General features: G+C 41.1%; 1 protein-coding gene and 1 long non-coding RNA gene across 7 annotated transcripts; both read left to right on the top strand.

The window, feature by feature from the left end:
- Positions 1-569: 569 nt before the first annotated feature.
- LOC141745209 (uncharacterized) lies at positions 570-6,675 on the top strand. 2 transcript variants are annotated; one of them, XR_012587703.1, is made up of 3 exons: positions 570-673; positions 5,497-5,613; positions 6,132-6,675. It is a non-coding gene; the product is annotated as an uncharacterized LOC141745209 (long non-coding RNA). The 2 variants fall into 2 exon arrangements; XR_012587702.1 differs by having other exon boundaries at positions 579-673; positions 5,494-5,613.
- Positions 6,676-8,087: 1,412 nt separating this feature from the next.
- Positions 8,088-26,345, top strand: TM4SF1 (transmembrane 4 L six family member 1). Of its 5 annotated transcripts, XM_074592500.1 has the most exons (8): positions 8,088-8,447; positions 12,280-12,364; positions 18,833-18,907; positions 21,037-21,277; positions 23,022-23,111; positions 23,200-23,342; positions 24,657-24,837; positions 25,837-26,345. In XM_074592500.1, exons 4-8 carry the CDS (start codon positions 21,101-21,103, stop codon positions 25,849-25,851), a joined length of 606 nt encoding a protein of 201 aa, XP_074448601.1. In that variant the 5' UTR covers positions 8,088-8,447; positions 12,280-12,364; positions 18,833-18,907; positions 21,037-21,100; the 3' UTR covers positions 25,852-26,345. The 5 variants fall into 5 exon arrangements, with proteins under 5 accessions (XP_074448601.1, XP_074448597.1, XP_074448599.1 ...); XM_074592496.1 differs by lacking the exon at positions 25,837-26,345 and having other exon boundaries at positions 24,657-25,573; XM_074592498.1 differs by lacking the exons at positions 8,088-8,447; positions 25,837-26,345 and adding an exon at positions 11,055-11,207 and having other exon boundaries at positions 24,657-25,573.
- The last annotated feature ends 204 nt before the right edge of the window (positions 26,346-26,549 follow it).

The following is a 26,549-nucleotide window of genomic DNA, read 5'->3' as shown; positions in this document are numbered from 1 at the left end:
GAGGAGGCATGGCACTGACTTGCTGGCAGCAACGATTGTGTGTCTGTGCAGAGGATCAAGGGGCTGATCTGCCCAAAAAGTAGTTGTTTGTTGGCTGTGTTTTAATTTCCTCCCTTGGGCTAGTTTTTATCCACTTTAGTTCTCTGATCTGGTCGAAGCAAGGCCACAGGAATGCCAGGACCAGTATCAGGGAAGAAGCAGGAATACATAGCTGCAAGTAGAGAACGGGACTGAATCCCCAGGAACAATTTATGGTTAGATCAGTTTAACTCAATTGTTAAATTGCACCTTGAGACTGTGAATCTAACTGCTGTGGTACTGTGCCTTTCCATGCAGTAACATTAGTCAGTAATCAGTAATATTAAAGTTTTATGGATGGCTATTTTCATTAAGGTAACTTTTGCCAATCATATGCACTTAGTCTCATATTCACTTAGCCTAAAACAAGGCAATGCTGGCTGCAGCTCGTTCTGCACAGGAGGTCTGAGTCTGGCCTAATTAGCAAGATGCTTCGTCAGGAGGATGTTGCTGACCTGGGTGGAATTCAGCTATTTTAAAATGAGTGTGAATGATGGGCAGGTGGATGCAGTGGTGTGCTGTGGTGGTCCCGGTTCTTACAAGAGAAATCCCTGGATGTGTTCAGTGCAAATTGTTCCCTCTGCTGTTCTGGAAGGTGGGTGTGAAATCCAGTGTTTGTGCTGATGGGGAAAATGTGTAAGTTATGGTGCTCTTGAGATGCTCTTTCTATTTCTTTGCTGTTCTGCCTGTCCCTGTATGCTGTGCAGTGTGCCCCAGGTAAAAATCCACGAGCAGCCCCTTTTCCTGCTGTCCCTCCAGCTCAGCTGGGAGGCAAACACAGAGCAAACAAGGCCAGGGCAGGCTTTTCCCTTTGTTCTTGCCAAAGGGATGGCAGTGGGGGTCCAGCATGGGGTGGCAGGCTACCCTGGAAGCGGGTCTCTCCAAAATGCTGTTTGACGTTCCCTGCCCTAGGGAAGGACAGCCTCAAGCCATGGCTCAGAGAGGTTGTACCTCAGCTTGGGTTCCATAGTCGGACTTTGCTCACGGTTAGAATGTGTATCAGCATTGGGTTTAACAAAATTTGCGTGAGGTGTGGGTTAACAGCAGGATACTGCTTTGGAAGCTGGCAAAAACTTACTGTGGTGCGGTCTCATGCCTTGGTTTGCCTAATGTAGAGGTGTTGTTTTGCTTTAATTCTTTTTGAGCTATCTCTGTTTCTATTTTCCCTTTTGGACTGCTGGCAGACTGGGCTGATTGTAGGAACCAAGAATGGACTTACATATCTGGTACTAAGGGTTTCTTTTAATAGGTTCAAGTTCAGTGTGTGTGAATTGGTTGGATGTTTGTTAGTTTGTTGGTAGCTAACCCTTACATCATTTAGAGCTGATGGAATAACTGTTTTCAAACTTATCTTTCTCTTCTTTTCACTGAGGGGGATTAATTTTTTTTTTTTAAATGATGGATGTATTTCAAAAACCTCAGTAAACCTTGTAGGTTCGTTGTAGCGAAGTAAGTTATTTTAGATCATCACCAGTCTGTGTCATAATACCGTGGCAGGTTGTGCCTAATTGACCTGACAGGGGATTCTCCGTGGTTCCTCTGACAGTCATTACTGTGTGACCTCATGCAAGTGCTTCAGCTGCTGTCACACCCTTGCCTTTTTGAGCAAAAGTATTGTGTACTCTTGCAATGTAATTATCTGTAATAACTCAAAGCTACCTAACCTGCTATATGAAGTGTCATCTTCATACAATGAGGTTTCTATACCCAGATTCATCTGTATTCTGCTGGTTTTACTGACTTACCAGTCTCTTTAATTTGAGTGTAGAGCTCACCCTGTAAACTTGACAACAGCACTGAAACGTGCTAAGCCGTTTTGTATGTGCATGTACATGGGGTAAAATCACCATTTCTCTGAACTCAAGAGCAGGAGGAGCTCTGGTTACATAGCTGCTCACGTGCTCAGAACCACGCTTTGACTTAGTCAAAGCTTGTGTCTTTTAATGGCATGCTTTTCTTATTTATTTTTTTTGTCTGTCTTTAAATGGAAGTCACTAATGTTCGTGATTTTTTTTTTTTCCCCTTGGTGTTTTAAGAAACCATTTAACTTCATAGCATGCCATTTGTCAAAGCATCACAAACTAGCGTAAACTTTAAATCTCCTCACCTTTCTGTGATATAGGCTGCATTCCTTCTTTATAACCAGGTACAGTTTAAGGACAAGGCTGTAAAACTTGGATTTCTAAAGCTAGTGATTCTGTTGAATCACTATGATTTCTACTGAGGCAACAGAGCAAGTGACCTAAATTTCAAGGTGCTGAATATCCCAATACACTAATTGAAATCTTTGGGATGTGAACTGCAACCATGTCTCAGTATGAACAGCAATTGCAGTAGTTACATGTTTTTCAAGAAACACTTGTAGCCCTCAAGCAGAATCATAGAATTGCCTAGGTTGGAAGGAACCTTTCAGATCATCTAGTCCCCAGCCATCAGAAATCTTTCTCTCGTGCCCACTACCTCTGCAGGTAGTGATGTTAGTAACTTCTTGGTACCTCGTCTGGTTCTGCATTCTCTCGCTGTTTCTGTGCAGTCACTATGCTGCACTGCTCACACAAGAAAGTTCTGTTTCCTTCTGAAAACACTGCTGGTTTCATCTGGCTGTAAAGAGTCACCTTTCCCAAAGCAAAGGGAGAAGTGACACACAGCTCATCCAGTTCTGAGAAACCCTACTCTCTTCAGGACAAGCTCAGGTGATGACTTTCTGCCTGAAGCTTTAACCTGCCAGATGACTTTACGTATCTGCCCTGACTTTGGCACTGTGGAGGCCACAGAGTTCACCGAGGGATTCCTGTGCTTGTTCAGCCCTGTTACGCTGACAGTGGTCATTAAGAACACAAGGGGGTTTGGTTTATAGATTCAAATGGTGAGAAATCGCCATCCGGCCTTGATGCCGTGTGCTCAGTGGTCATCTTCCCCCTGTTCCACTTGAAAACAAGGGATCTCTTTAATACTGCTGATGGACCCTAGAAACAATACTTCCCTAGTGGTGGTACATTTTGGAGATATCTGTAACGAAGTGGAGACAGGTGTTCTGAGAAATGCTGTTAGTCTTTCAAAAGTAACAAATGTGGAAGATTTAAGACAAAGACTTTTTAAAAAATGGTCTCTGTTTTCTTGACTGTCCCGATCATTATCCCAGACAACATGCATTTCTGTGACATATACAGCAATTTTTACAATGTAGTGAGAATAATGGAAAAAACAAAAAATAAGACAATAGTATGTTTAGTTCTACATGATGTTCTAGGGTGCATGATACAAAGGGTTTTCTCCGAAGTTATTTTTCAGTTGGAGTGCTTCTACTGAAAGGTATAGATATGATCATATGTATAGGTATACCTCCTAAGTATTATGCATAGAAAAACAAAGTTGCATTGTGAATTTCTTGCTGATTAGATATTTGAGCTTTGCCTAGTTATACTGCCTAATATTCCTCCTACTTCTGAAAAATTGTGTAGCTCTGTTTTATACTTAGGCTATACAGTAAAATGATAGTTGGGTTGCAAAATGTGTAGGAAAATGGAAGGTTTGTATTCTTGCTGTAGAAGCAGTTACTACTTGTGTTGCCTTGGCAGGTAGGTCAGCATACTCTGCACGCCCACCTGCTAGGCACGGTATCCTGCAACACCATAATGCTTCTTGTTCCCAAGAGGAATCATTCCTTCTAATCCAGGCTTGCAGGAAAAAGTTATTAGTCATTCATTCAGAGCACACCCATTGCCTATTAAGAAATATTTTTAGAAAGAAGCTGAAGTCCACAGCATGGCTCACAGAGACTATTTTGAAATATGTGGCTATGTGCACACCCGTGCCTGTAGCCTTTACTCGAGGAAACTTTGTAATTACATCAATGGGAGTTGTGGCCAAGTTGAGCAACAGAAGACAGACGCTTAGGACTAATGGGTTACCTGTCGGGCTAGTGAACTTCCTATTTTCAAAGCAGGAAAATCCATGTACTAATACTGAAACCAAAACATCCAGATACATAGCAGCTTTGGAAGCAGGTGTAAAGCTTTACAAGACCTTTGTAGACTTAGCAAGATAATTTGGGTCAGCTCAGTGTTAAAGGAGGTGTTTGCTCATTAATGCTCAGCTGGAGTGTGTGTGTGTGGCATCTGAATCATTGGATAGGTTTATAGGTGTGCTGTGCGGAGCCAGAGCGTGGCCTGCCAGGAGGATGTGTGCTGGAAGAGGCATGAGAAATGCTTCACCTGTCTTGACGTGGGCTATGGCGGGACCTGCAAAGGGGCCTCAGAGCTGGCACTGATTCCAACAGGTGTTGGGACACCTGTACTGGAGCCTTGTGGTGGGGGAAGATAGGATTCCTCACACTTGGGTGGATTTTGCAGCAGCAGGTGGCTGCAAACCTGGCTGTTGGAATATGTTGTTGGCCAGGAGGAGGAGTGGGTCATGCCTTGATCCTGTTAAAGGGAAGAGGGAGTTTTGGAGGTTGTGTCAAATCAGCGTGCAGAGGCACATTTTAAAAGTGGCGCAAATATTGCTGCTTTAGGAGCACAGCTGTAGAAGTTGGGGTGCCAGCTCTTAACAACAGGTCATTAAAACGCCTTGCTGACATGAGGAAAGCCACAGGCCTTTCTCAGCCTGAGGGGACTTTAAACCACATTTCTTAATCCATGGTGCAACCCCTTATCAGTAGGCTGGTCTTGCTGGGAGTGCCGCCTTCTTGTCTTAGGTGCAACCTCAAGTAACAAAAGGGCTTGAGAGTCATGAGGCTGCAGCCTGGGAAGCTGCACCTTGGGGATCAGGACTATGGCAGCAGTTGTCCAACAAAGCACAAGTTTAGGTACATGCATATTTGGTGGGATTTACGAAGTATCTTACTTTTACTGATGTCCTCTTTCAAGCAAGCAGATTTGCGGTCTAGGCTTTTATTCTTTGACAGGTAGTTTACAGGTCCAGCACTGAAAGCACAAGAGGGCTCTTCATCGCTTTATGTGCTTCTCACAAATGGTTTTGACAGGGACATTTCTGCTACAGGTGGGTTCTGAGCTTTTTTTGCCTCTTGGGAATACTAAGCAAAACCAAAGGCCACAATCTGACCCAAATGCACCAAGTATTGAGTAAAGTTCAAGTGTGCATTGTGAAAAATACATATCTGTAATTAATCTGCAGTTGAAATCTATTCTGTGTGAAGGCCCGAGATTTCCCCTCATGTAGCAATAATGATAGTATTAGCACTTTCTTACACTGGATTAGACAACGGATTGGGTTACTGCTGCAGAACACTGTGATAATTTGTAATGCTTATCTCTTATTCTAAAAGATTGAGTTGGAGAAGCAGGGAAAGCCTCTGCCTTGCTGCTGGGAGTTTGTGTGTTTGTGTTATGAAGAAATACCTTTACTGATTTGAATATAAATATCTAATAATGCTGTTCTTGTTGTTGTTTAAAGCAGGGAAAAAAGTTTTTTTTTCTCCCACCGCCCCAGTGTGTGAATGTTTGGGAAATACGTCCAAGTGGAGAAGGAATCATAGCTTTGATCCTAAACATTTTGGAGAATTCTATCATAAAGGTATGGCTTCTATATCCAGTAAGAGACTTGAGAGGCGTGTGTTTGTTTCGCGAGTCTGTCCAACTCTGAAAGTATGATTTGGACAGAGAATAATGAATCTGTAAAAACTTTCAGCCATTTACAGTACAGGTTCATTGAAGCCCAGTCAGAAGGCATGACTTCAAGTAAACTGTACAGTGGGTAGTCTTCTACTACTAAATAAAATGTGACTTTATTTGAGAGAGGTTCTTAGTATGAAACTGTTATGTTGAAAATATTATGTTTTGCAAGCTACAATATAAACTTCAAAGAAAATCTCCAGTGTGATTTAACCTATTTTTACAAACAACTTTATACTATTTCAGAATTCCTCATAGCTAACTACTGCACAACGCTGTGAACAATATGATTAAATTAATACCTTATTTAAGTTATGTGAATAATGTCTGCATACGCAGTGCTCTTCATGCAGTAACAGTGGACACTTTAAAACGTGGTAAATCTAATGCAATTGTACTTTTTGTTGTTTCTGCTTTCAGATACGGGTCATAACACAGCTGAGTCTCTGCATGTGCTGAATGAGGCCGTGAAACGCAGCTTCACTGATGCATTCTCAGTCTGTGCTGACAAATGTCTGGTACCTAGGAAAAAAAGCCTGTCCGGATCCTATGCTAAGGAGCATTCTCAACTAACTAATTTTAAAAAGGTTTTTTTTTTTCTCTCCCCTTGCATTTATGGATTAGACATGCAAGTACGCTCTCTAGTATGAGGAGGAATTCTGTTACTGGACACTTTAATCTGTTTCTGTATATGTGATGGTCATAAGGCTTCCTTCAGAATTATTTAGTTTGAAGTACGTCTGTCTGTTAAATAGTTTGGCTCAAAAATTGTTTGTTTTTATAACAGTAGTCCATGTATAGTATACAGTTGTACTAATTAAAAAATGAAAGGCAGTAGAAAAAAAGCAAATAACAATTGATAAATTGTAGTAAAGACTTATTAGAAACAATAAGTCTGCAGATTTAAAATAAATTAAAAAGTATAGAAATGCAAGAGGTGCGTTGATGTCTTAACCTAATTTTAAACAAAATGCTTTAAGATGTTCAATTTCAAAAATTATTCCACAATGACTACATGATATTTTCTTCTTGCCTAAGAATAACACTAAAAATTTTTGCTTGGACAGTCGGGGAACAGAAAAGAATGAGGAAAAACATGTCTCAAACTTTAAATCTCAGTCAGGGAATCACATGGGCACTATGGCGCACCTCAGAGTTATTAAATCTTTGTATATCTGTGGGTGTCTGTGCCTCTTGGCAACTGGCTTCTATCAGAGGGGCAGTGACTGCAGTGTCAGCAACATCCCTCCAAGAGGGAGAGGAGAGGACCTACTGTCAGTCAAAGATGCCTGTGGCTCCGAGAGCTCTGCTGCTTTCTCTGGGAAACATTCAGCCCCAGTCAGGAGTTCAGGGTGGTGGGAACCGCACCAACGTGTGGAACAGAAAGTGGAAGGTGAAGCTGGGGGCAGGTGAAGAGGGCGGTAAAGCTCTCCAAACACACTCCACTTGGCTCTGCTTCCCCACCAGCCAGCCTCCAGCACTCCTCTTTCTGTTTAATGATTTTGTTTCATTAGTGTGTTTGAAAGGCAGAAATGAAATATTGGAAGCTGATGACGTTTGTACTCTGGCCAAAATTCAATGAGGTCCATGCTTAGCAAGATCTTGTAGCTAAAAGTCACCTTCGTGTTTTGTACAATGCCAGACTTACTGAAGGAAAATTAAGAAAGTCTTATGAGTGCAGCGATTACTCATGCACAGGTAGAAATTCACATGTATTTAAGTACCAGGCTGTGTTAGTCTGTTTTTGTGTACTTTAGATAGGTGTGTTTACTTTAATTTATTGGCAGGATTGTGTTTGAACTTAACCAAATATTAGTTATAAAGTAAAAATGCCTTATTGATATAGGCATTACATGGCTATAAGAGGACTTTGGCTCCATCCAGTACTTTGTCTTTCATGTGATAACATCTGTCATTTCAAAGTGCCTATCTGAAACCTGCGATGTCAAGTTTGTTTCAGATCATGGTATATACAACCACTTTTGAGTTACTCTCCTTAAATTTTCTCCGGTTCTGTACTAGCGCAAGGTGCCTGGACTAATGCAGCCCTTTGCTTTAATAAAGTAAGTATGGATTAGGATCACATTTTTGTTTCCCTGTATAAATATATCCTCTGGGTCCAGTAGGACAGTCCAAAAGATGGGATGAGATATATTGTAGGTATACAGTGATTTATTTTTAACTGAGCCAGAATTTTTCTGTGCTAAACTGGATTATTTTCTGCATTTCAAGCAGTAAGAAGCCAGTTCTGAAAACTTGCTGTTAGAACTGAGACAGTTTACCTTACTGTGGTGAATCCTCCAGGCAATGCCTGCGCTTCCACCAAGTGTAACTGCATGGGCTTTGGCACGGGACTGGTTCCAGACGGCTGAGGATTTATGCTACCAGTGGGAAAATGTTTCACAATATAACATGTTCTAGTATTGTGTGAAGACTCCTTGAGAGGGTGATCAGAGTCCAAACTACCGTTCTTGCAGGACAGGATAGTTAATTTTCGGATTTTTTTTCTTAAATGCATGTTTGCTGTTCTTGTTAAGCTCTGTCTGACTAAAGGAACTAATTTTTGTTTCATACAAAGCTTGCTTTGTGCAGCAGGAGAACAGAGGTGGAGCTCCAGCCTCTTTTGCCTGTTCTGGTTTGGCCTAGCAGATGCAAGATTCCAGGAGAGGACTGACGGACGTGTGTGGTGGCCGCATCCAGGAGGCAAGGTTGTCACACCTTCACTGGTCCCAGCAGGTCAGTGTTGTTTGTGCAGAACTGTGCAAACACAGTGTCGGTGAAGTTACATTTGGGGTGCTGTGGCCATAGTTGAGCCTTTTTTCTTTAAGGCAAGGAAAGATAGAAATATCTTCCATGACTTCTAAGATACTTAAAACTGATTCCTTTAGCAGTGCAAGGTTCTATCACCCTGACAGCTGTGTACCCTGTAACCTGTATGTGTAGAACTCGTGTGTAACCAATGGTGATAACTTTTCCTTGCTCTTTGCAAACATAATTTACAATGTTAAGGAAGTTCTTTGAGTTCTTTGCAAGATTTGCTCATAAATTCTAGATCTTCATTTTATTTTGAGAGGAAAGTAGACGTGTCTTAAGTTTCTTGGATCACTGTTTTACAGTCTTTGCACCAGTTAAGCACCCACATGGGAATCAGATTTGCTCTGTTACTTGTTTTTCACAATGAGGAAATTCTTGTCCTCCCTCAGTTTCTGTGCTTATCCCTTTGGAAAGGTTCTGTTGCTATATATCTTCCCTCCCCTTTTCTTTTCTTGTTTGCTCCCCTTTTACACATTTAAAGAGGTCGCTCAAAAACTTTAAGCGTAGCAGGTTGTATGGTTCTCTTTTCATCAAATATAAGTAACAGTAGGGTTTATTTTTAAATATGAAATGCAGCATAAATTACTGCATTTAAATATGAAATGCAGCAGAAATTTAATCATTGTTAAAGATGAATAGCAATATATAGGCTTGGCATAGACAGCAAGCTCTTAAACTTTGTACTTGGGCGGGGGGGCGGAAATCAAAATTGTGCCTTGGCAAAACTTATTCATTCAGAATCCTGAAACATCAAGACTGAGATACTAATAATAAACTTTAATAGTATCTTACTGTGTGTGTTACTTAGTAATGTACTGTTCAGACATTTTTATTTGCACCAGTGAAATTTTAACTGAATTAATTGGTCTTATTCTATGAAGAAACTGTGTCTCTTTGTAAAGAAAATTGCTTCCTTCCAAAAGGAAAATGGCAATTTGTAGTTCTTTATATTTGTCTGTTAGCTAGCTAATTCCTGTTGATGGTTGCAAAAGCCATCATATCTTGTAGGCCGTACAGTTGTTCTTATTTCCAAAAGAATTTGTGCACAATTTAAGCAAAAATGTACATTTAATACATAAACTATGATATTTACTAATCACAAATATGCATATCTGTATTTGGGAGGCTTAATGCTGTTTGGAGTGGGCCTGCAATTTTTTTAACTCTACAAGTAGAGCTAAGTAGTATAAATAGTACTAAACATTTGGAGCTTTTTTAAGTAGCCGAAATTGCCTTTGCCACTCAACAAATATAACGTAACTAATGTTATGTAGGAAAAAGCATAAAGGAGAGCGATCCACAAGGATGTTTGCACGTATACCTACTATCCAGTAGCAGGATACTTCATTATAGCTTTGTCGTCTGTAACATTTATGTTGTGAAACTTTGAGAAGGAAAAGACAGTGTCAGCTTCTGATTCTCTATGAAAAATTTAACTTGTGAATTAGCCAAAGAAGTTACAGGTGCTACACATCTGAAAATCATGGTTTATTATATGAGGAAGAAAACTTGAGGCAGTTCATTCAGCAGCTTGCAAAGCCAGATTCTCTGCATGTGTTTACATCTGTAGCCAATGGCTGGTAAAAAAAGAGGCATAGCTATCCACATTGGGAGACTGAAAGTAGCAACTGTAAGGAATTCCCCTATGCTTATTGGATTGCTAGACTTGTATCTTCCTCACCAGATCAAAAAATGTTTGAGTCCTGACTACTGCACTAATGTTGAGGTACGTAGATTCCAGTGCGCACAAAGTTTCCTTGGCATGGGTCTGCCCTGTTTTGTGTGGACAGCAGTTGTCTGACAAGAGATCTTTTTATTTTATTTTTTTTTGTCTGTATGCCTGACTTCAGGCAGCAGCTGGGAGAAATAAACTCCTGAATACACATTTCAGTAATGCTGCAACTGGCTGTAAGCAGCAGGCTTAAAACAGCAGCATGCAGATACATGGAAGGCTGGTGCATTCCTGATGCTCCTGTGTGGAGCAGACAAGCTGTCCGCTCCGCTCCCAAACATTTCATAGGTGTTAAAATGGCTATATATAAATCCCACAGATATCCCCTGGTGGGGCCATTTGCTTTTCACTGTTTTCCCCTCCCATTGTCAGTTGAAAGTGTATGTTACTGTTGCAAGGCCAAAAGTGACAGCATATGATGTGAAGTTTAGATGTTTTAGCATCAGTTACTTTATGGTGGCCACATCTGTATTCTATATAGGTGTTTGCTCTGCATGTTGCTTGGAGAAATCATCTAACTCTATAGATACTGTGAACATGATTTCATTTGCTGGGGTTTCTTTTTCCTCCTGATTTTAACAGAGATATGCAGCTGAAAATGGTCTCCTTCAGAGATACAAGTGGCCACAGTTAGTCATGGGCAGTTACAGTTGCCGGCTGCTGATCAGATCAGCCTTGCTGGCTGCTGCGCACGATTACTGCAAGTTGGCTGTTCTTTCAACAACATTGTCAAATATAACCAATCTCATCAGTTTGCTTATATAAGGTATATTATGTTTATGCTTTTTCAGAGTAGGGGAGGTAACCTCTCCCTCTAGGAGACATTGAAAATGTCTTGCACCAGGGAAACATCCACATCGCACTATCAGTCCCACCCTTGCAGACAGCGAGGAGCTCCCATGCTCTTTCAGAGTGATGGGAGAAGCCATGCAGCCACAAGGACAGTGCAGGTAACACTTGCTTTTTGGTGGTGCGCTGGCAGACGTAAGGCTTCACAGCTTTGTGCTCTGGAGAGTGTTTTAACTCTTCAGATGGGATGTAGAAACCTGCAGTCGCACCAGGCCCTCCTTCCTTCATCTTTGTGTATTATCACTTAGCCCACCGACCTGTGTTTGAGGGTGTACTTGTTTATTTTCTGGTGTTAAAAAGGAGCTTCTCAATCTCCTAATTGGCAAATACTACAAAAAGGTTGCAAAATGCTTGTGAAAGTAAATTTAACGTTCAGAGCTCTGAGAGCTGTGCTCTCCCAAAGGGAAATAGGAGTAGGAAAGTCCTTTCTAGTGATCTGTGCATGTTTTTATTCTGTTTGGTTACTGCTGTGGAATGTGCTAGTGATTAACAGAAAGTATAAGTGAAAGGTATGAGAGGGTGATGAGCCGGAGCTGTCTGAAGAACTGTATTCCTTCCTCAGACAGCCAGATGGAGTCTATAACCATTTCTGTTACTGTTTTTGTGCTTTCTTTAGATGTTGCACATCTTCTTTAGTTTAGTATGCCTGTTGGTCGCTTAAAAAAATATATATATAAATAAATACATTGCCAAAGCAGATGTGGTGAAGAGTTGGGTTAAGCTTAGTCTGCTTTTTGTACATCTGTTTTACTCCCTACAGTAATCCTCTTCCTGTTTCCTTCCCTTTGTGGTGCTCTTAAGGGCTGCAGGAACACCCTTTTTCTTCTACAGCTCTATGTGTCATACATAAGCACGTGCCTTTTCTGTAGAGTCTAGAGATGTTTTCATTAGAACATAAAGGCTCAGGAATAGGACAATACAGGACATGCAAGTAAACTTCTGCTTCCTCAGCCTCTGTTTCCAGTGGTTGACTCTACTCAAGATGTCTGCATTAAACTTCTACAAGGAAAAAAAAAAATCAGGCCTCCAGAGTTTAATCGAAAATAACTTCCACAAAGGCACCTTATGTGCAAAACAGCAGTCTTCCTATGAAGTGTCAGAAACTGTTTTGTTAGATTTGTTGCATTGTATACATTCTACCTTACTGTAGAACTTTGCTTACTCTTTTTAAAGGTGCTACTAAATATGTTGGAGTTTGGCATGGATCCTCAACAAGCCTTAGCTGGAGCCTGGCTTTGCTTGAACTCTTCAAAGAGAGGTATAATCTCAGTTTAATGCTTGAAAAATAGACAGTTAGGTCAGGAGTTTCCAAATGGAGCACAGACAGTAGCAGAAGTGACTTAGGACCATGTAACCAGCAGTTCTTAACATTATCTGTATGTAGCAGAAAAGGGGAGGTGCTGTACTGTACCTCCCTGCTGTTCTCAGGCATGTTGGTAAAGGAGTATTTTGCTTGCTTAGCACATAATCTGAAACAAAATAAATTTGCTATGAGGTGGCGTGGAAACTCATTCCTGTTGTGATAATCTTTTTATATTCATTAAGCATTAATCATAGGCTGGATTAACCAGCCATCCACTCACAAAGTCTGTGTATGAAGACCTACGTAACAGCTTTATAATTGTAATGGTTCCACAGGACACATTTTAAGTTTCCTTCAGCCTTTTCTATGCCCCCGAGTAGCACTCAATTAGTAAATGCTATGACTTCAACTTAGGGCAGAATGTAATTGATCAAAATCTTGGGAGTTGATGGAGAGTAACACAAAAAAGCCCCAAGGTGTCTTGCCTGAGAGGCAAGTGATATTGAATCATAGGACACTTGGATTGGAAGGAACCTTAAAGACCATCCAGTTCCAACCCCCCTGCCCTGGGCAGGGACATCTCCCACTAGACCAGGTTGCTCCAAGCCCCATCCAGCCTGGCCTTGAACACCTCCAGGGATGGGGCAGCCACAGCTTCTCTGGGCAACCTGGGACAGTGTCTCATCACCCTCACAGTCAAGAACTTCTTCCTAATATCTCATCTCAATCTCCCCTCTTTCAGTTTAAAACCATTACCCCTCGTCCTATCACTCCCCTCCCTGTTCAAGAGTCCCTCCCCATCTCTCCTGTAGCCCCTTTAGGGACTGGAAGGGGCTCTAAGGTCTCCCTGGAGCCTTCTCTTTTCCAGTATTGTTGAGATGGCTGCAGTTTCCTCAGTGTCTGCCTTTTTGGAGGACAGTCACATCTGACTCAGTTCAGGTACAAGGGAAGGGCTGTTACTGGGTTTTTGTTGGGGTTGGGTGTTTTGTCCTCACCTTCAGAGGAAACTTCCACTAGTTTTGATTGTTTCCTTTGTCTTTGTGCTTGTGGAGAGCAAAGAGTGGGCCTACTTTTCTGCTGTGAAGATCTGTAAAAGAAAGTTGGCTTACTTCCTTTTTTAACTTACCATATAGTAGTGCTTTTCCTGGAAGAGCTCTCTTTTGGAACTAGCACCTGAACCAAACCCAGTCCTACTGAGACCATCAGGATGTGACTCTGGGGACGATGCCTCAGTTCATTTCCTATTACTGCAGAGTGAGTTGTGCCTGACTCCTGTGCCATCAGTAGCTGTTGTTATTGAGCGTTGTTGTCTTATGTGGAAGGCAGGTGGCGTCTGTTGCTTGAAGACAGTATTTCATGAGCTGTTGTAGAAGATTTGAGAGCCAGAGGTCACTGGAGCCAGTGGCCCTTGAGTGGGCACAACAGAGCCTATCTGGTCATAGCCTGATTATTGCTAGAGGGAGCTGGTGGAAATCTTGGGACTGCCTGTTTTCCAAGCGCTTGTAGGAAGTCCTGTGGGTGGGATCTGACCCCTGAGGAGGTGGCTGTGCAGTGGCATACAACTCTGGAATGAACGTGTGTACTTCTGCGGCATTAACTTGCATGTCTAGGCGCACTAGTGACATGACTACTTTTAGCTGTAATTACAGTTCAAAAGGATATAAAACTCCTAACTCAGGAACTTAGTCTTTCCCCACCTCTGAACCAAACAGGGGTTCGTTAGAGTGGCACCACATATCTTGAGTTAGAAGGGCCTTGTGAAAGGAGCAGCCACAGTAAAGCATTGTATATAGTACAGGCACCACATCGCAGGCAGGTATCTTGTATATCTACACAGAATACAGCCTCAGTTGTATTCTTCCTGTACATTTCCTTAAAAAAAGACTAAGAATTAGTTAAAATATAATCAGTGTTAAATGTTATTTTCTTCTGTTTTTCTCCATTAAATGTTGCTCAGATTAAAAGGGATCTTTTGCAGCCTCATTTATTCTTTAACTGTATCTCTTAATTGTTCTTTTTTTTAATTACACATTCTGCTTTTAAAAGTGTGTGCTACATCTGCATAGCATTTTTGAGGTCTTGATGTGCCCAGTGGAGGAACGTGACCATGAAATAGTTAGCTAGATGACTGCCAGCTGGTTTAAGGACCAGCTGGCAGCAAAAGTTCAGTGCACTGAATGCATACTGATAAATGAACTTCAGAGTTCCAATTTAAATGATGGTAGTAAAGGTTGATGGAAGGGTGGGAATGCAGTTTAGGAAATCATCTTTCAAGAGTCTTGTGATCATGTCTGATTTGCTCTTCTCATCGTGATGTATGCGATCCAATTACTACTGATGCTGAAAGATTTGCAAGCAAATACAGCATGATGCATTATCAGTCATGACAACTTGAAAGACGTGTTAATTTTAAACACTAAATTCCACATTTTACTGCTATGGAATCAATACATAGACTGTTCCTAGTGAAGAAGTAGTTGTGGGATCATTCAGCAAGAATAACTTTTAAAGTTTTTAACTGGCAGGAACTTACTATGTCTAATTCCAGAGACAAGACTGCATGAAGCATATGCTAATGAAATAAAATGGGCAAGGAAATTTGTTGCTTTTCTTTTTTTCATTCCTTTTTTTTTTTTTAGCATACAGATCCAAAATATTTGGTATGATAGAGGTAATCTTTGTTTTGCTAGATTAGAGGTAAGTAGAAAATTACTCGTAGGATCATTATATGAGAAACACAAAGATGCTTAATGATTTACTTCTGCACCACAGGAGCCAAAGACATAATAATGATATTTTTTCGTTACTTGTTCTCTGAAATGTCACAATTGGATGTCTTTTACTGGACATCTGGTTTATGCGTATTGCTACAGGGGAAGGGAGTCACAAAAACAGCACACATCAAGCCTGGAGACAGTCTGTTCATCAAGCTGCGCTATGCAGAGGTATGTACGTTAAGATGATTCCTACAGCCATGACATGCTACACAGTATAGAACAGAGTATGCTTATAGTACAGTGATGGCAATGCTTCATGCTTGTTTAACTTGTGCAAGAATGTCACAATTTAGGGATAGGCTGGAAAGACAGAATGCAAACATGTGTGTAAATATGAGAGTCCAAGGGAAACAAGCTTTTGTTGGTCTTTTTGCACGGCCAAGGTTTCTGCCACACAGGCTGTGGCAGAAATAGCATTTGTCTTATGTCCTACTTTTATCATAATAACACTGTTGCAAGAAGTAATGAATGCAGGCTACATCATGGCTTTTATATGTCACCAGAAAACAGGGTTTTTTTGAAGTGGTTTATTTGATTGTGGAATCACCTTACAGAAGTGTTGCCTGTCTAGGGTCAATAATAGTTGTTCTTAAGTAAGATTTATGGGCTCTTCTTTAGAGAGAAGAATTTCTATATGCGTATTTAGTGGTAGCTCTGCCCTGACTGTAAGCTTTTGAATCTCCAAGCTGGTTGGTTGAGTGTCAAAACTGCTTTTGTTGCATCATTGCTGACTCCTCCTTAGGTCAGCACTATTACCAATAAATTAAATCTTCCCTATTTGTGTCAACGTGTGTTGTTGCATAAAAGTGTGAGCGCTCGCTTCAAGCTGACTTCTTCTATGGTTCACATTGGTTTTCTGTCTCAGAGGGTTGGCAGTGATAGCAAGCGAGCATATGCATGTGTGTTATAGCTGTGTGAGGAGTGGTTGATTTCATCTTCGGGGATCTGCCTCATGGCAACAGGTGTTTGCTGCTCCTCAGAAGTAGCTCATTACTTCATCTGAGGACCCGCATGTAATTAATAAAAGTAATGTGGAAACTTTCTTCTGGCTGTGACCAGGAGACCATAGACACCAAGGACTTCAAGGGAACAGTTTCCTCTTGTGACTGTCCAGGTGGAGTTTGCTGGTTGACATGTCCTCGTGAGGTGATATGCCTGAGGACTGTTGTAGCTACAGTATAGTGTTTTTGTGGATGATGGCTGGAAAACATGAGCAATGCACCACTTGGACATTGAGAAATGGACAGTAACATGGACAGGTGTTGATCCATTTGATTGAAGGGAAGTCATGGGTGTTCCTAAGGTCACTGGGAGCTCTGTCTGAAGAGCTGGCCAAGAGGCTTCCCTTTCTTCAGCTAACAGGTGACTGCACGTTCATCACACACTCCCAGCAGTTGTCTGAGCCATATTTGCTTCTGTGAGCAGTAACCTGCTAAACAGTGGGAGAAGAACAAATGAGAACAGCTTATAAGGGAATACAAATGTGAGTTCATACCCTGTGTTTGATACACACCCATTGTGTTGCCCAGACTTTCCGAATGCATCTGTGCAGCCCATGCTATTATTTCCCAGGCCGTGTCTCATCTACAGATGTTATGCTGTTACCACACCCTGCCAGTGATGCCACAAGAGGTGCTTCCCTGCCATTAACCTTTTGCCGACGGTGGGGTGGGACCAGGAGTTTTGCAAGAAAAGTTAGAATGAGAAGTTCTCTGGTAGAAGTTGTAGTGTAGCGTGTCCAAATAGCAATGATATTAGTAAAGCCCCCTCGATTCACATCTGACCTGTTTTCATAATGTACAAAAAAAAGCCAATTATTTGCCTCAAGGCTTTTTGGGTTTTCTCTTTAGACTGTTTTCAAGGTAATTGGAAGATATTTGTCATGTGTCTTTCAGCTGTGTCTCTTGATCACTATTGTTGTCTTTTAGCAAACCATGTCTAAGGTTGGCTGTAAGGCAGCGTAAAGCAGTAGGACTGACTGACTGGAGTGGTAGAAGAAACTATGGGGAAGAAAGACATTATGCTTTTCAGTAGAGTGACATCTTTCTTTCCATTTTTCTGGCATCTTTAATTTAAATCAGGAGATTGCCATCAGTGTTTTCTGAGCAAATATAAGAAGAAATGTTTATTGCAAATGTTTTATCCTTTGGTTATAAGGAATGAGAATCTCTTTAGGTGCTAAAACAGTAAAAAAAAAAAAAAAAGGCAATGTTCAGTTTAGGTAGGATTAGCAAGATTAACACTGGGGATTTGGGATAGCTGAGCTATAAAAATCTCATTTCCGTGAAGGGAATAGCAGCCAAACTGTTCTGACTGTGTGCCAGGGAACTAAGGAAAGAGGGTTCTGTGGCATCCTCAGTGCCTTATGGCATGCACATGCAACAAGTTCGAATATGGTAGTGTGTCCAGTCAGGGAAAATGAGCCTTTTCTGCATGATCCTGCTCTTGACAGCATGTGGGCTCCACATGATGGGTCTGGGTCTGCCTCACCACTTCTGCATTTATTTTGCAGATATCCTTCCCTCCCATCCCCCTTCATTTCCTCTTTAGTAGAGGGATATGGGTGTTTCCAGGATTAAAATATATTAGTGGAATCCAAAGATCTTTTTTTGTACAGCACTTTGCTGTTGCAATCAGTTTCTTCTGTTGATTATGATGAATCACTTTGGGAATCTGGCTTAGGGCGGAGGTCTAGATGTGGTTGAAGTAAATTGCCTTTGTAGAAGAAATGTGATATGTCATGGTTTTCTTTTTCTTGATAAAATTCTGTGGGTTTGTGTTGGGGTGTAGGGGAGGCCTCTCTACAAGTGTTTTGTAACTTTGCAAGTTGTAGTGACTTTGACAGTCTTTGATAAAGTGATCCTCTTTGCAATAGGTAAACTTAGGACTTGTCCAAAAATATAGCAATGGTTTCCAATACACTGCTGAGCTGGAGAAAGTAATTTCTGTTACTCCTGTTGTGCTGGTTGAGGAGCAGGTACAGAAAGCTGGAGAATGCTCAGCTTTTCAGAGCTTGAATGTAGAGAGCTCTTCTAGTATTTATGAGATCTCCTGCTTTTTGGCATCAGGGAACGCCTAGTCTCTTTCTAACATCTTTATTTTGTGAAAGAAGCAGGCTTCTGTCTCCTGCAATAGAAGAGCCAAAGCAACAATGACCATTGAGTTGGATTTTTTTGTCGTATAGAGGTGCTGCTGGATCCTTGGACCCCATGTGAAATTAGGCTTGGTATTAGATACCTCAGTAATTGGACAAGGCACCTAATTTTAGCCACTTCTCTGGCGTGAAGGGTCAATGTCCTGCTCCATGTAACGCTGTTCTGCTGACAAGCTTTATCCTGCCAAATTGGTGATTTGGGGATACAAGCCAGTTGCTGTAATGGTTTACAAACCACCCCCTTCTGCCAGAGAGAATGTGGAAGTCTCTCACAATGGTACAACCTGCGGGACCTTTAGAGTGTGCTATCAAAATTGCTTCACTGCCCCTCTGATTGGTCATTCCTGTACCACGCTGCAGTAGGTGCTTCTCAGCCAGAGCTGAGGACTGGACTTACAGCCTAAAGTTAGGCTTTAGCCTAGAAATAGACTTTTGTTGTCATTAATAACACTGGGTTATTGACTGCCTTTATAATATGCGTTCTTTGTCCAGGACAGGTATCGGAGCTACAGGAATAGTCCTGTGACAGAGAAATAGTGGAGTTTCCCAGGCTGTGGGGAAGCACCTGTGAGTAAACAATTCTCTTACCTCTTTAAGTGTAAACTCTGTTGTTCTTGTATAAAAGACTCAAAACCTGATTCTGGTTTTGTTTATACTATTGCACACTCTGACGTTTCATGGTGCTGCAGCATGTCCCAGGTTCCAGTCTGGGTCCTGCTGTTGATGAGAAGCTCATGTTTGGCTACTTGCATCATTTCAAACTCCACATGCACGCAATGCATTCCAAAAATCCACCACTGCTGGCTTTGCCAAGCAGTAAGATTAGGATTTATGAAGCAAACAGGTATGAGAAGGAAATAAGCTCAAGATTTTTGTAGCCTACGTGATTATACAGGAGAGTGATCTGAACTACTGTTGTGTTGTTTGGGGTGTTTTTTTGGTAGTAACTGCAGACCGCAATGCCCCGCATGCCTGATAATGTACCGAATTGATTTTAAATACAGTTCTTGATTATGTGAAATTTTATTTCAAATCAAGTGTTTAAAAAACAATTATACAGGTTATAAATAGAATAGATTTTAAATCTGCTTCCCAGTGGCAGTATGTATGGTGTCGCGGTTGGTGGTGGAGTGTGTTGGGTGGTGTTTTGAGGGGGGGAGTGGTTTGGTTTTTTAGCAGAACACAATAAAGGGAGTTTTCAGTTTCAGCCATCTCCTTATGCAGAGGAAACTTGTAGGATGATGTTTATGCTTGGTTTAGTCATCAGAAGTGCACAATAATGGTAACCCTGTGTTTCTACAATTGGAGGATATTTCTCATGATGAAGGAAGTCTCCAAGGTCAACAGCTACAATACCCGGAGAAGTTACATCACAAAGCCGCATCTGCACAGGACTGCCCTCTTCCCTCCCCCCCCCAACACTTCTTTTTGATATCTCTCTCTCTTTCTCTCTCAGATTAAGTGTTGTTCACATCACTTGCAAGAATACAATGGATTTGACTTGCGCTTCTGTTTACAGTGTTGTTTAGCTGTTAAAAAAAAAAAAAATACACACGCCCAAACCAAAAAAAAAACTAAGTATTTTTTCCCCCTAAATAACTGAAAAAAGTCTCACTACAGTCATCTAACATACTGTACGTTCCCAAACTCAGTTTGTCTAGCTACTGGTTTTGCAATGGGAATTACATTGTGTTATGATGATGGCTGCAGCAGCACCTCCCAAAACTAGTCTGGGCCTGTGTGTTTCTTAGTTATCTTCATCATGTGATAGTAGTGTGCATGGCAGCTCATGCCTCTGTGTTGAGCTGTATCAATGTGAAGAAGGAAGCTTTTTGGCTATTCTGGCAAAATTTGCATGAGGAAAAAGAGAGAAGGCTAGATCTTAATTTTTCCAGGTCACTCTGTATCTCCATTTACTATGCAAATTAATGTTACTGGTACATATAACACAGTTTGGAAACCCCTAATATAATACATTTCTCTGCGATTTTTCTTTTTTGTGCTTCTATACATGGAGTTTCAGTGTAAGGACAGTATTTTATAATCCTCTTTTTGAAGTAGTGTTTTTCACCAGTGTTTGCTTGGTTTAGCTTTAACAAATGGCTGTTAATCTAAATCATCTTGTCTGAATTTGGCAAGAACAAGGACACTCTTTAGAACCTGTCCACTTCATTTGTTTTTCCAACCTTGCTCTTATTCCATCAACAGAATAGCAAAGCAAGAGGTTGCTCTACATACTCCTCATTGCTGTAGACCTTATTCTATTTATACCCAAAACTCTGACTCAGTACCGTTGAAGGCAGCTGAGTCTTTCCCTGGCTTCAGGTTGTTCTGAATCAGTCTATAAACCTAAAAGTCAAAGCTGCTCCTAACAAAGAAAACAAGACCTTTTTCCTTCGGTTCCTAACAGAACTTGTGTTGTGGTTAAGCCTGTTGTTCATGTCTAATCATGTTCACTGGTCATCATTCCAAGCATCATATGTTAGAGTGAAATTACCGAGTATTCAGTATTTCCTTGATTGCATTGGATTTGACAACAATTATTGCATTTAAAAAAGGGTGGTGGCCTTCTGCCATCCCTGTTCCCTCACTCTGCAATTGGGAATGGAAGTTATGAAGAGGTGTAAACGTCATCCAGGTAGCTAGGTAACCCTGAGTATTTAAGGAGGTGAGAATAAAGGCTGATCTTCTTTTAGGTGTGGACAGGCATGAGAGCGGTTAGATTGAACTAGTGGAAGAAGGATTTGTAAAGCTGAGGACATGTGTTTCGGAAGGCGTGCTAGATGTATTGGTTATAAGTTGCTCATCCTTGCCCTGCTCAGCATCGTGGCCAACATTTTACTCTATTTTCCCAATGGCGAAACAAGATTTGCTTCAGAGCATCATCTCAGCAAATATGTGGAGTGCCTTCATGGCATCGTAGGTGGAGGCTTTATGGTAAGTAACAAGCTAGTGGTTTCTTTCAAGTTTATTGTGGAGCTACTTGATATTACTGTTTCTTTACCAGTTACGTTAATTTATTGATCAAATATTCAGCAGGAACCTCTGGAGTTTTATCAAAAGAAATGAGTTATATTGCCCCATAGATACTATTACTTACTATTGGTTCTCTTATCTACAACAGTATATCACTTTAGAGCTAAGAAAATCTTAGGGTCTAGGTCACAGAATCCAAACGCAAAATTGGAACCAAGCCTCTCAGCAGGTCACGGTTTGCGTAAAGAGTTAAATCTTACATTTTTGTTATATTATTGAACTATTCTCCTTTTAAATGTCCCTGGATAACTAGCATTTAGTTACAATTCCTTAATTCCTATTATCTGAGATGTTGACATTTCTCTGCCTTAGCTCTTTATTCCGAGGAATCAAGTGGCAAGTATCAAAGATTGCATTCGAGTAACAGCAAAGGATGAAGGATTGAGCGTGTTCATTGTAGGACATTGTTAATCTGAAGCTGCAGTTTTCTACCTTGTCAATTTTCTGGGCCACATCATAGCATATTTAAGTTCCTTGACTCCGGGCTTCCTTTTTCATTCATTTTAAAAGTCCTCTTAGACATAGGTTACAGATCTCAAGGTATCTGCAATCACAGGTTGAAAACGATTGCATGATAAGGCGCTCCGCCTTGTGAGAAGTGCTTACAGCTGTGTTACAGCCTCATTAGAACCTAGACTGGGATCTGCAAAGACTGGGCTCTACACACAGAGTAATAGAAGTGAAACCGATGGAACTGCTCCTGGAACACACTTGTACAACCTCTTCTGAACCTGCAGCAACTGGGGCTCAGGAACAGGTTTGAGTAAGGGCTGACTAGTATGTGACTGTTCAACTAGATAGTTTTTATATTAGCATCCTGTTAAGTAAGTCTTTGCAGTAATACTTTGCCCTTTCTTTATGGTTTTACAAGGTACTCCTGGCTGTAGAGTCTTTATATATATGAGCTATTATTAAGTCCTGTTAGTGCTGGTGGGGAGGATACTATGTTTAATCAACTCTGCTCCTTCTTGATTTTATGCTAAAAGCTCTGGCCTATGGATGATTTATGTTTCTTACAGATAGCTTCTGCTTTGTTATTTTGCATTTCTGCCACAGGAAACTGCTTGTGAAAACCTAGAAAAAGCTAGATGTCTGTAATGAGATGTTGGCCTGAATTGTGCAAAATATTCCTAGGCTTTCTAATCTAGTCAGACTGGCTTCACACAGGCAGTGATGACTACTCTTCAGTAACTAATATCTTGTAGTAGTAATTGATTTCTTAATGAAATAATTATGAGAGACTTATCTTGTAGTCCTCATTTGGAAGAAAGTGCATGTTTTTGCAGAGCATTTTATTTACAGGATACAGCCTTTAATGTGAACAAAACCTCTTAAAGTTGAACTACTTTAAATTGCAATTGTGTAATACCATAGCAGGCTCTTTATCGACAGGCTCTTTATGAGCTTCAGTGCTGTGTATACACAAAGTGGAAAAAGAATATACCTATCTTGGTGTTAGCGCTACTGATATCAGCAGCGAGATGCCTACTATGTTAAATCAGAGTAAACCTGAATAATCTATACAGGCTGCCCCCCGCCCTCCTGCCAAGAAGCGATGTAAGTGAATGCAATGTGAGGACTGTGTTTTATCTGTGCTGTCTCTGCAACAAACGAGAACGGTGCGGTTTGTTTGCTCTGTGCCTAGGTGCTCATTCCAGCTGCAGTATTCATTGGGCTTCACAACGATGACTGCTGCGGGTGCTTTGGCCGTGGGAACTGTGGGAAAAGCTGTACGGTAAGTGAGCCTTCATGCTCCAGCCCCAGATAATCCCAAAGGCAAGGCGATGGCTGTGTTGAAAATTCATGTCTATGTTTCTTTGCAGATGCTGTCCTCAGTTCTGGCAGCCTTTATTGGGATCCTTGGCTCTGGATACTGCATAATCATTTCAGCACTGGGCTTGTCTCATGGACCATATTGTTTGACTCACCTAGGAAGAAAGTGGGTCTACCCTTTCACTTCTGGAGGGTAAGTTGCCTCTTCATGAGGATAACTTCCCCTATGTACACATAGTCTTTATTCCAGTACCTTTCAGCATTATCCAGTAACCATACACCAATATCCATTCGTAAGTTTATGCCTCTTAATAAGAACTAAAGAGGTGGCATCAGTTACCCATGCTGCTATAGTTTAAAATCAAAGCAATATAAATCCTCTGACCTGCAAAAAGGGATCTGAACATATATAGGTAACAATATCTATATATCACATACTGTGCATGTCCATGAACATCTCTAACACAAAGTATAAAGCTTTAGGACTTTGAGTAATTTACAAGCAGTTGTGATGAAATTTTTCTTATTATTTGTGTAAGAATCTGTTTTGTGAGGCTTGCTTCTGAAGTTGCTTTGTGTCACTGTAAACTGGCATAATACCTTTGTTAGTGACAATGGCGTAGAACCATTGTAAATTGAATTTGAAAAGGTTTATAAGAATCATTGTACAATGCAGGGTGTGGAGGGCCAGAATCTCTTAATTATCCCTAATTAGGGTTCTCCAGCAAATGAAGCCTATGTAGCTGAGTTGGCTGCTATTCCCCATTAATCCCCTCAAGTCCTGTAGGTTGGAAGAGGATTTGGGTTGGATCGTGACATGCTTTTACAGTGTCTGTATGATTGACAACTTCAAGACTGTTTCTAGTAACAGTTTATGGCTGATGCCAAAATAGAGACAGTTTGAGTACTAAGAGGCCACATAAAGATCCTTTGCAGCAGAGTTTGAATTTTACATCTGCATCGCATCCCTCCCAAGAGGGGGGGCATTCTTGCTCCCCCACCCCTCCAACCATGACTGAATATAGAAGAACTGAGTTTGGTCCTTGCTGAAGACTCACGAGTGCTGCTGTTCTGCAGATGTGGGTGAGGAGTAGCCGCTGGAATACTGCAGTACCCTTCTACATTTCTTCTGTGTTAGGCTCTTCCAGAGCAGGCCTGTGAGGGGCCAAAGACAGCAGCACAAGAGAGGAAGTGACCCATTTGCATCAGATCAGTAATTGCATCCTTTAGAATATAGGCACAGTCCTGAAAAGCTCTGTGTTTTTATAGCTTAGATTTATTTTTTTTTTTTTTAGAGAAATTAAGACTTAACAAAAATTTGTGGTTGGTAATTCAGTACATTCTTAAACAGAGCAAACTTTGCATGGGATAAATAAACCACGTGATTTTCTTTTCCCACTGAGAGTGATTATTCTTGATGCAGTTACAGACTAGACATAATCTGTTTCTAGTGCATGGTAAGCATCCCACTCTCACAACGTTAATATGCTTTAATTGCTGTGTACAGGTACTTGTTTGAGTATAACAAGTGGTCTCAATGTCAAGAACCTTACAACATCGTGCAGTGGAACGTCACCCTCTTTTCCATCCTCCTTGTCTTGGGAGGAATAGAGTTCATTCTATGCTTCATACAGATCATCAATGGCATTCTTGGAGGACTATGTGGGTTGTGCTGCAGTCATGAGGAGGTAAGCCATTTGCCATATAACCATGACTCTCAGATGAACGTGGAACACTGCTGTTACTGATGCTACTGTGGAGTCTTACTCAGCAGCTGTTTTTAGGTATAATTAAGCCACAATTTTTTTTTCCAGTGTACAAGTGGTTTTGTTCTTTTTTTATAGTGCTGAAATTGTGTTCATCACTTTCGTGTAGTATTTGACCACATGCTTTCAGCTGATTCCTCAGCTGTCACAGTGAAGTTAATTTGCACAGGAGCTGGAAGTCTTTTCTTTTTTTTTTTTTTTCTCTCTTCTCCTTCCCCCTCTATGGCACATGTGGTCATCAGCACTATATAGATGAAATAACTGAAATACAAATCTCCTGGTGGTAGTGGTCTTTGCCATGGCCTAAGCCATTGTTGCATAGTGTGGCGCAGTTTTCTGGTAGGCAGCTTATTCTAACTATATTACTTTAGCCTTGTGTTTTGCTCACAGCAGCTGACAGACTACTGAGAATATGCCGTATGTAATGAAAACTGCAGCGTGCTTGCATTGCTTAGTAAAAATAGGATAAGAGAAGGAATTAAATAGCACATAGCTAACAAAAGCTGCAGAAGGGTCTGAAGGGGTTTTTGAAGGTGGGGGATTTTTTGAGTGAGGAAGGGGGATTCCCTCCAAATTTCTTTAGAATCTTGTTAAACAGTTTGAGCGTGTTAATATCAGTATCGTAGTGGTAGTATTATAATTGCAGTGGGTTAAGGTATGAACCAGATATGGTTTATATCACATACACACATTACGGCTAAGAGTGTTGTTCACATTTTTAATGGACATAGTTGAATGTTGGCGCTCTTTCAAAGCTATTACTGTCTTCTCACTCCTGTCGTCCATGCTGTAACTGCAGTACGAAAGAGCCATGTTATGGTTGTCCAAATGTGGCCAGGTTAATATTAACTCTTATAATTGGATATAGTATTAATGGTCTTCCCCTTAATATCTGTTTCTTTCTTTTTGTTTCCCCCACAGACATACACTTGCTAGAAACTTGACAATGCCTTGACGTCGGTGCATGTGTGTGATGTATTGAGTATTCTGTGGTTTGTTGTTTGGGTTTTTTATATTCCATGCATACTAAAATACACATTGTTTGTTGTCAAACTGTGCTGTTGCCATCAATTTAATGGACTTGAGACCAACCTTTGTTGTTGGAGTCATATGCAGGTTTTCCACTAACCTGACTGTGCCTAAAGGCAAAACGTAGCCTGAATTTCTTTGGTCCATCTCATCTTAGTACAGGCAACTGCCTGAACGGGTCACTAAAGATGCTTCTCCTCCCCCCTCCCCCCACTTTCTGCTGACACAACAGCTCTGTACTTTGTGCTGCTTTCCCAATAAAGTTGCACTTTCATTCCGAAGTTGGAATGAACGCAAACCAAATCTAGTCTGTCCTGGATATAAATGAATACTCAGCTGGAGCAAAACCAAAGCAGCAGTAAAATGTAGATGGTCGAAGGCAAATCGATGCACTTCACCTCTTCAGGATTTTTCTGAACTTTTCCTGTATTTCGGAAATAAAGATTTGTATTCAAAATACCCAGCAGGTGTCAGTGATTCTTTCCCTGCCCGTGCTGAAACACTGCTTTCCTGGTCTTAGAGTCAAGGATAGTGGTGGCAGGAGGACATGGACATGAAGTAGTCAGGTTATAACCTACTTCTCCTCTCCAGCAGGCTCTGTCAGA

The sequence above is a fragment of the Larus michahellis genome, chromosome 6, assembly GCF_964199755.1.
Source record: "Larus michahellis chromosome 6, bLarMic1.1, whole genome shotgun sequence".
Classification (NCBI taxonomy): Eukaryota; Metazoa; Chordata; class Aves; order Charadriiformes; family Laridae; genus Larus; species Larus michahellis.
The sequence above is the reverse complement of the archived record's forward strand: the minus strand, read 5'-3'. Positions and strand labels throughout refer to the sequence as shown.

Bases quoted from the DNA above. Each gene is read 5' to 3' on its own strand.
- TM4SF1 (XM_074592496.1), top strand. From the start codon at position 21,101: ATGTGTTTCGGAAGGCGTGCTAGATGTATTGGTTATAAGTTGCTCATC. The intron at 21,278-23,021 runs GTAAGTAACAAG...CTCTGTGCCTAG, and splicing joins TCGTAGGTGGAGGCTTTATG to GTGCTCATTCCAGCTGCAGT. The intron at 23,343-24,656 runs GTAAGTTGCCTC...TGCTGTGTACAG, and splicing joins TACCCTTTCACTTCTGGAGG to GTACTTGTTTGAGTATAACA.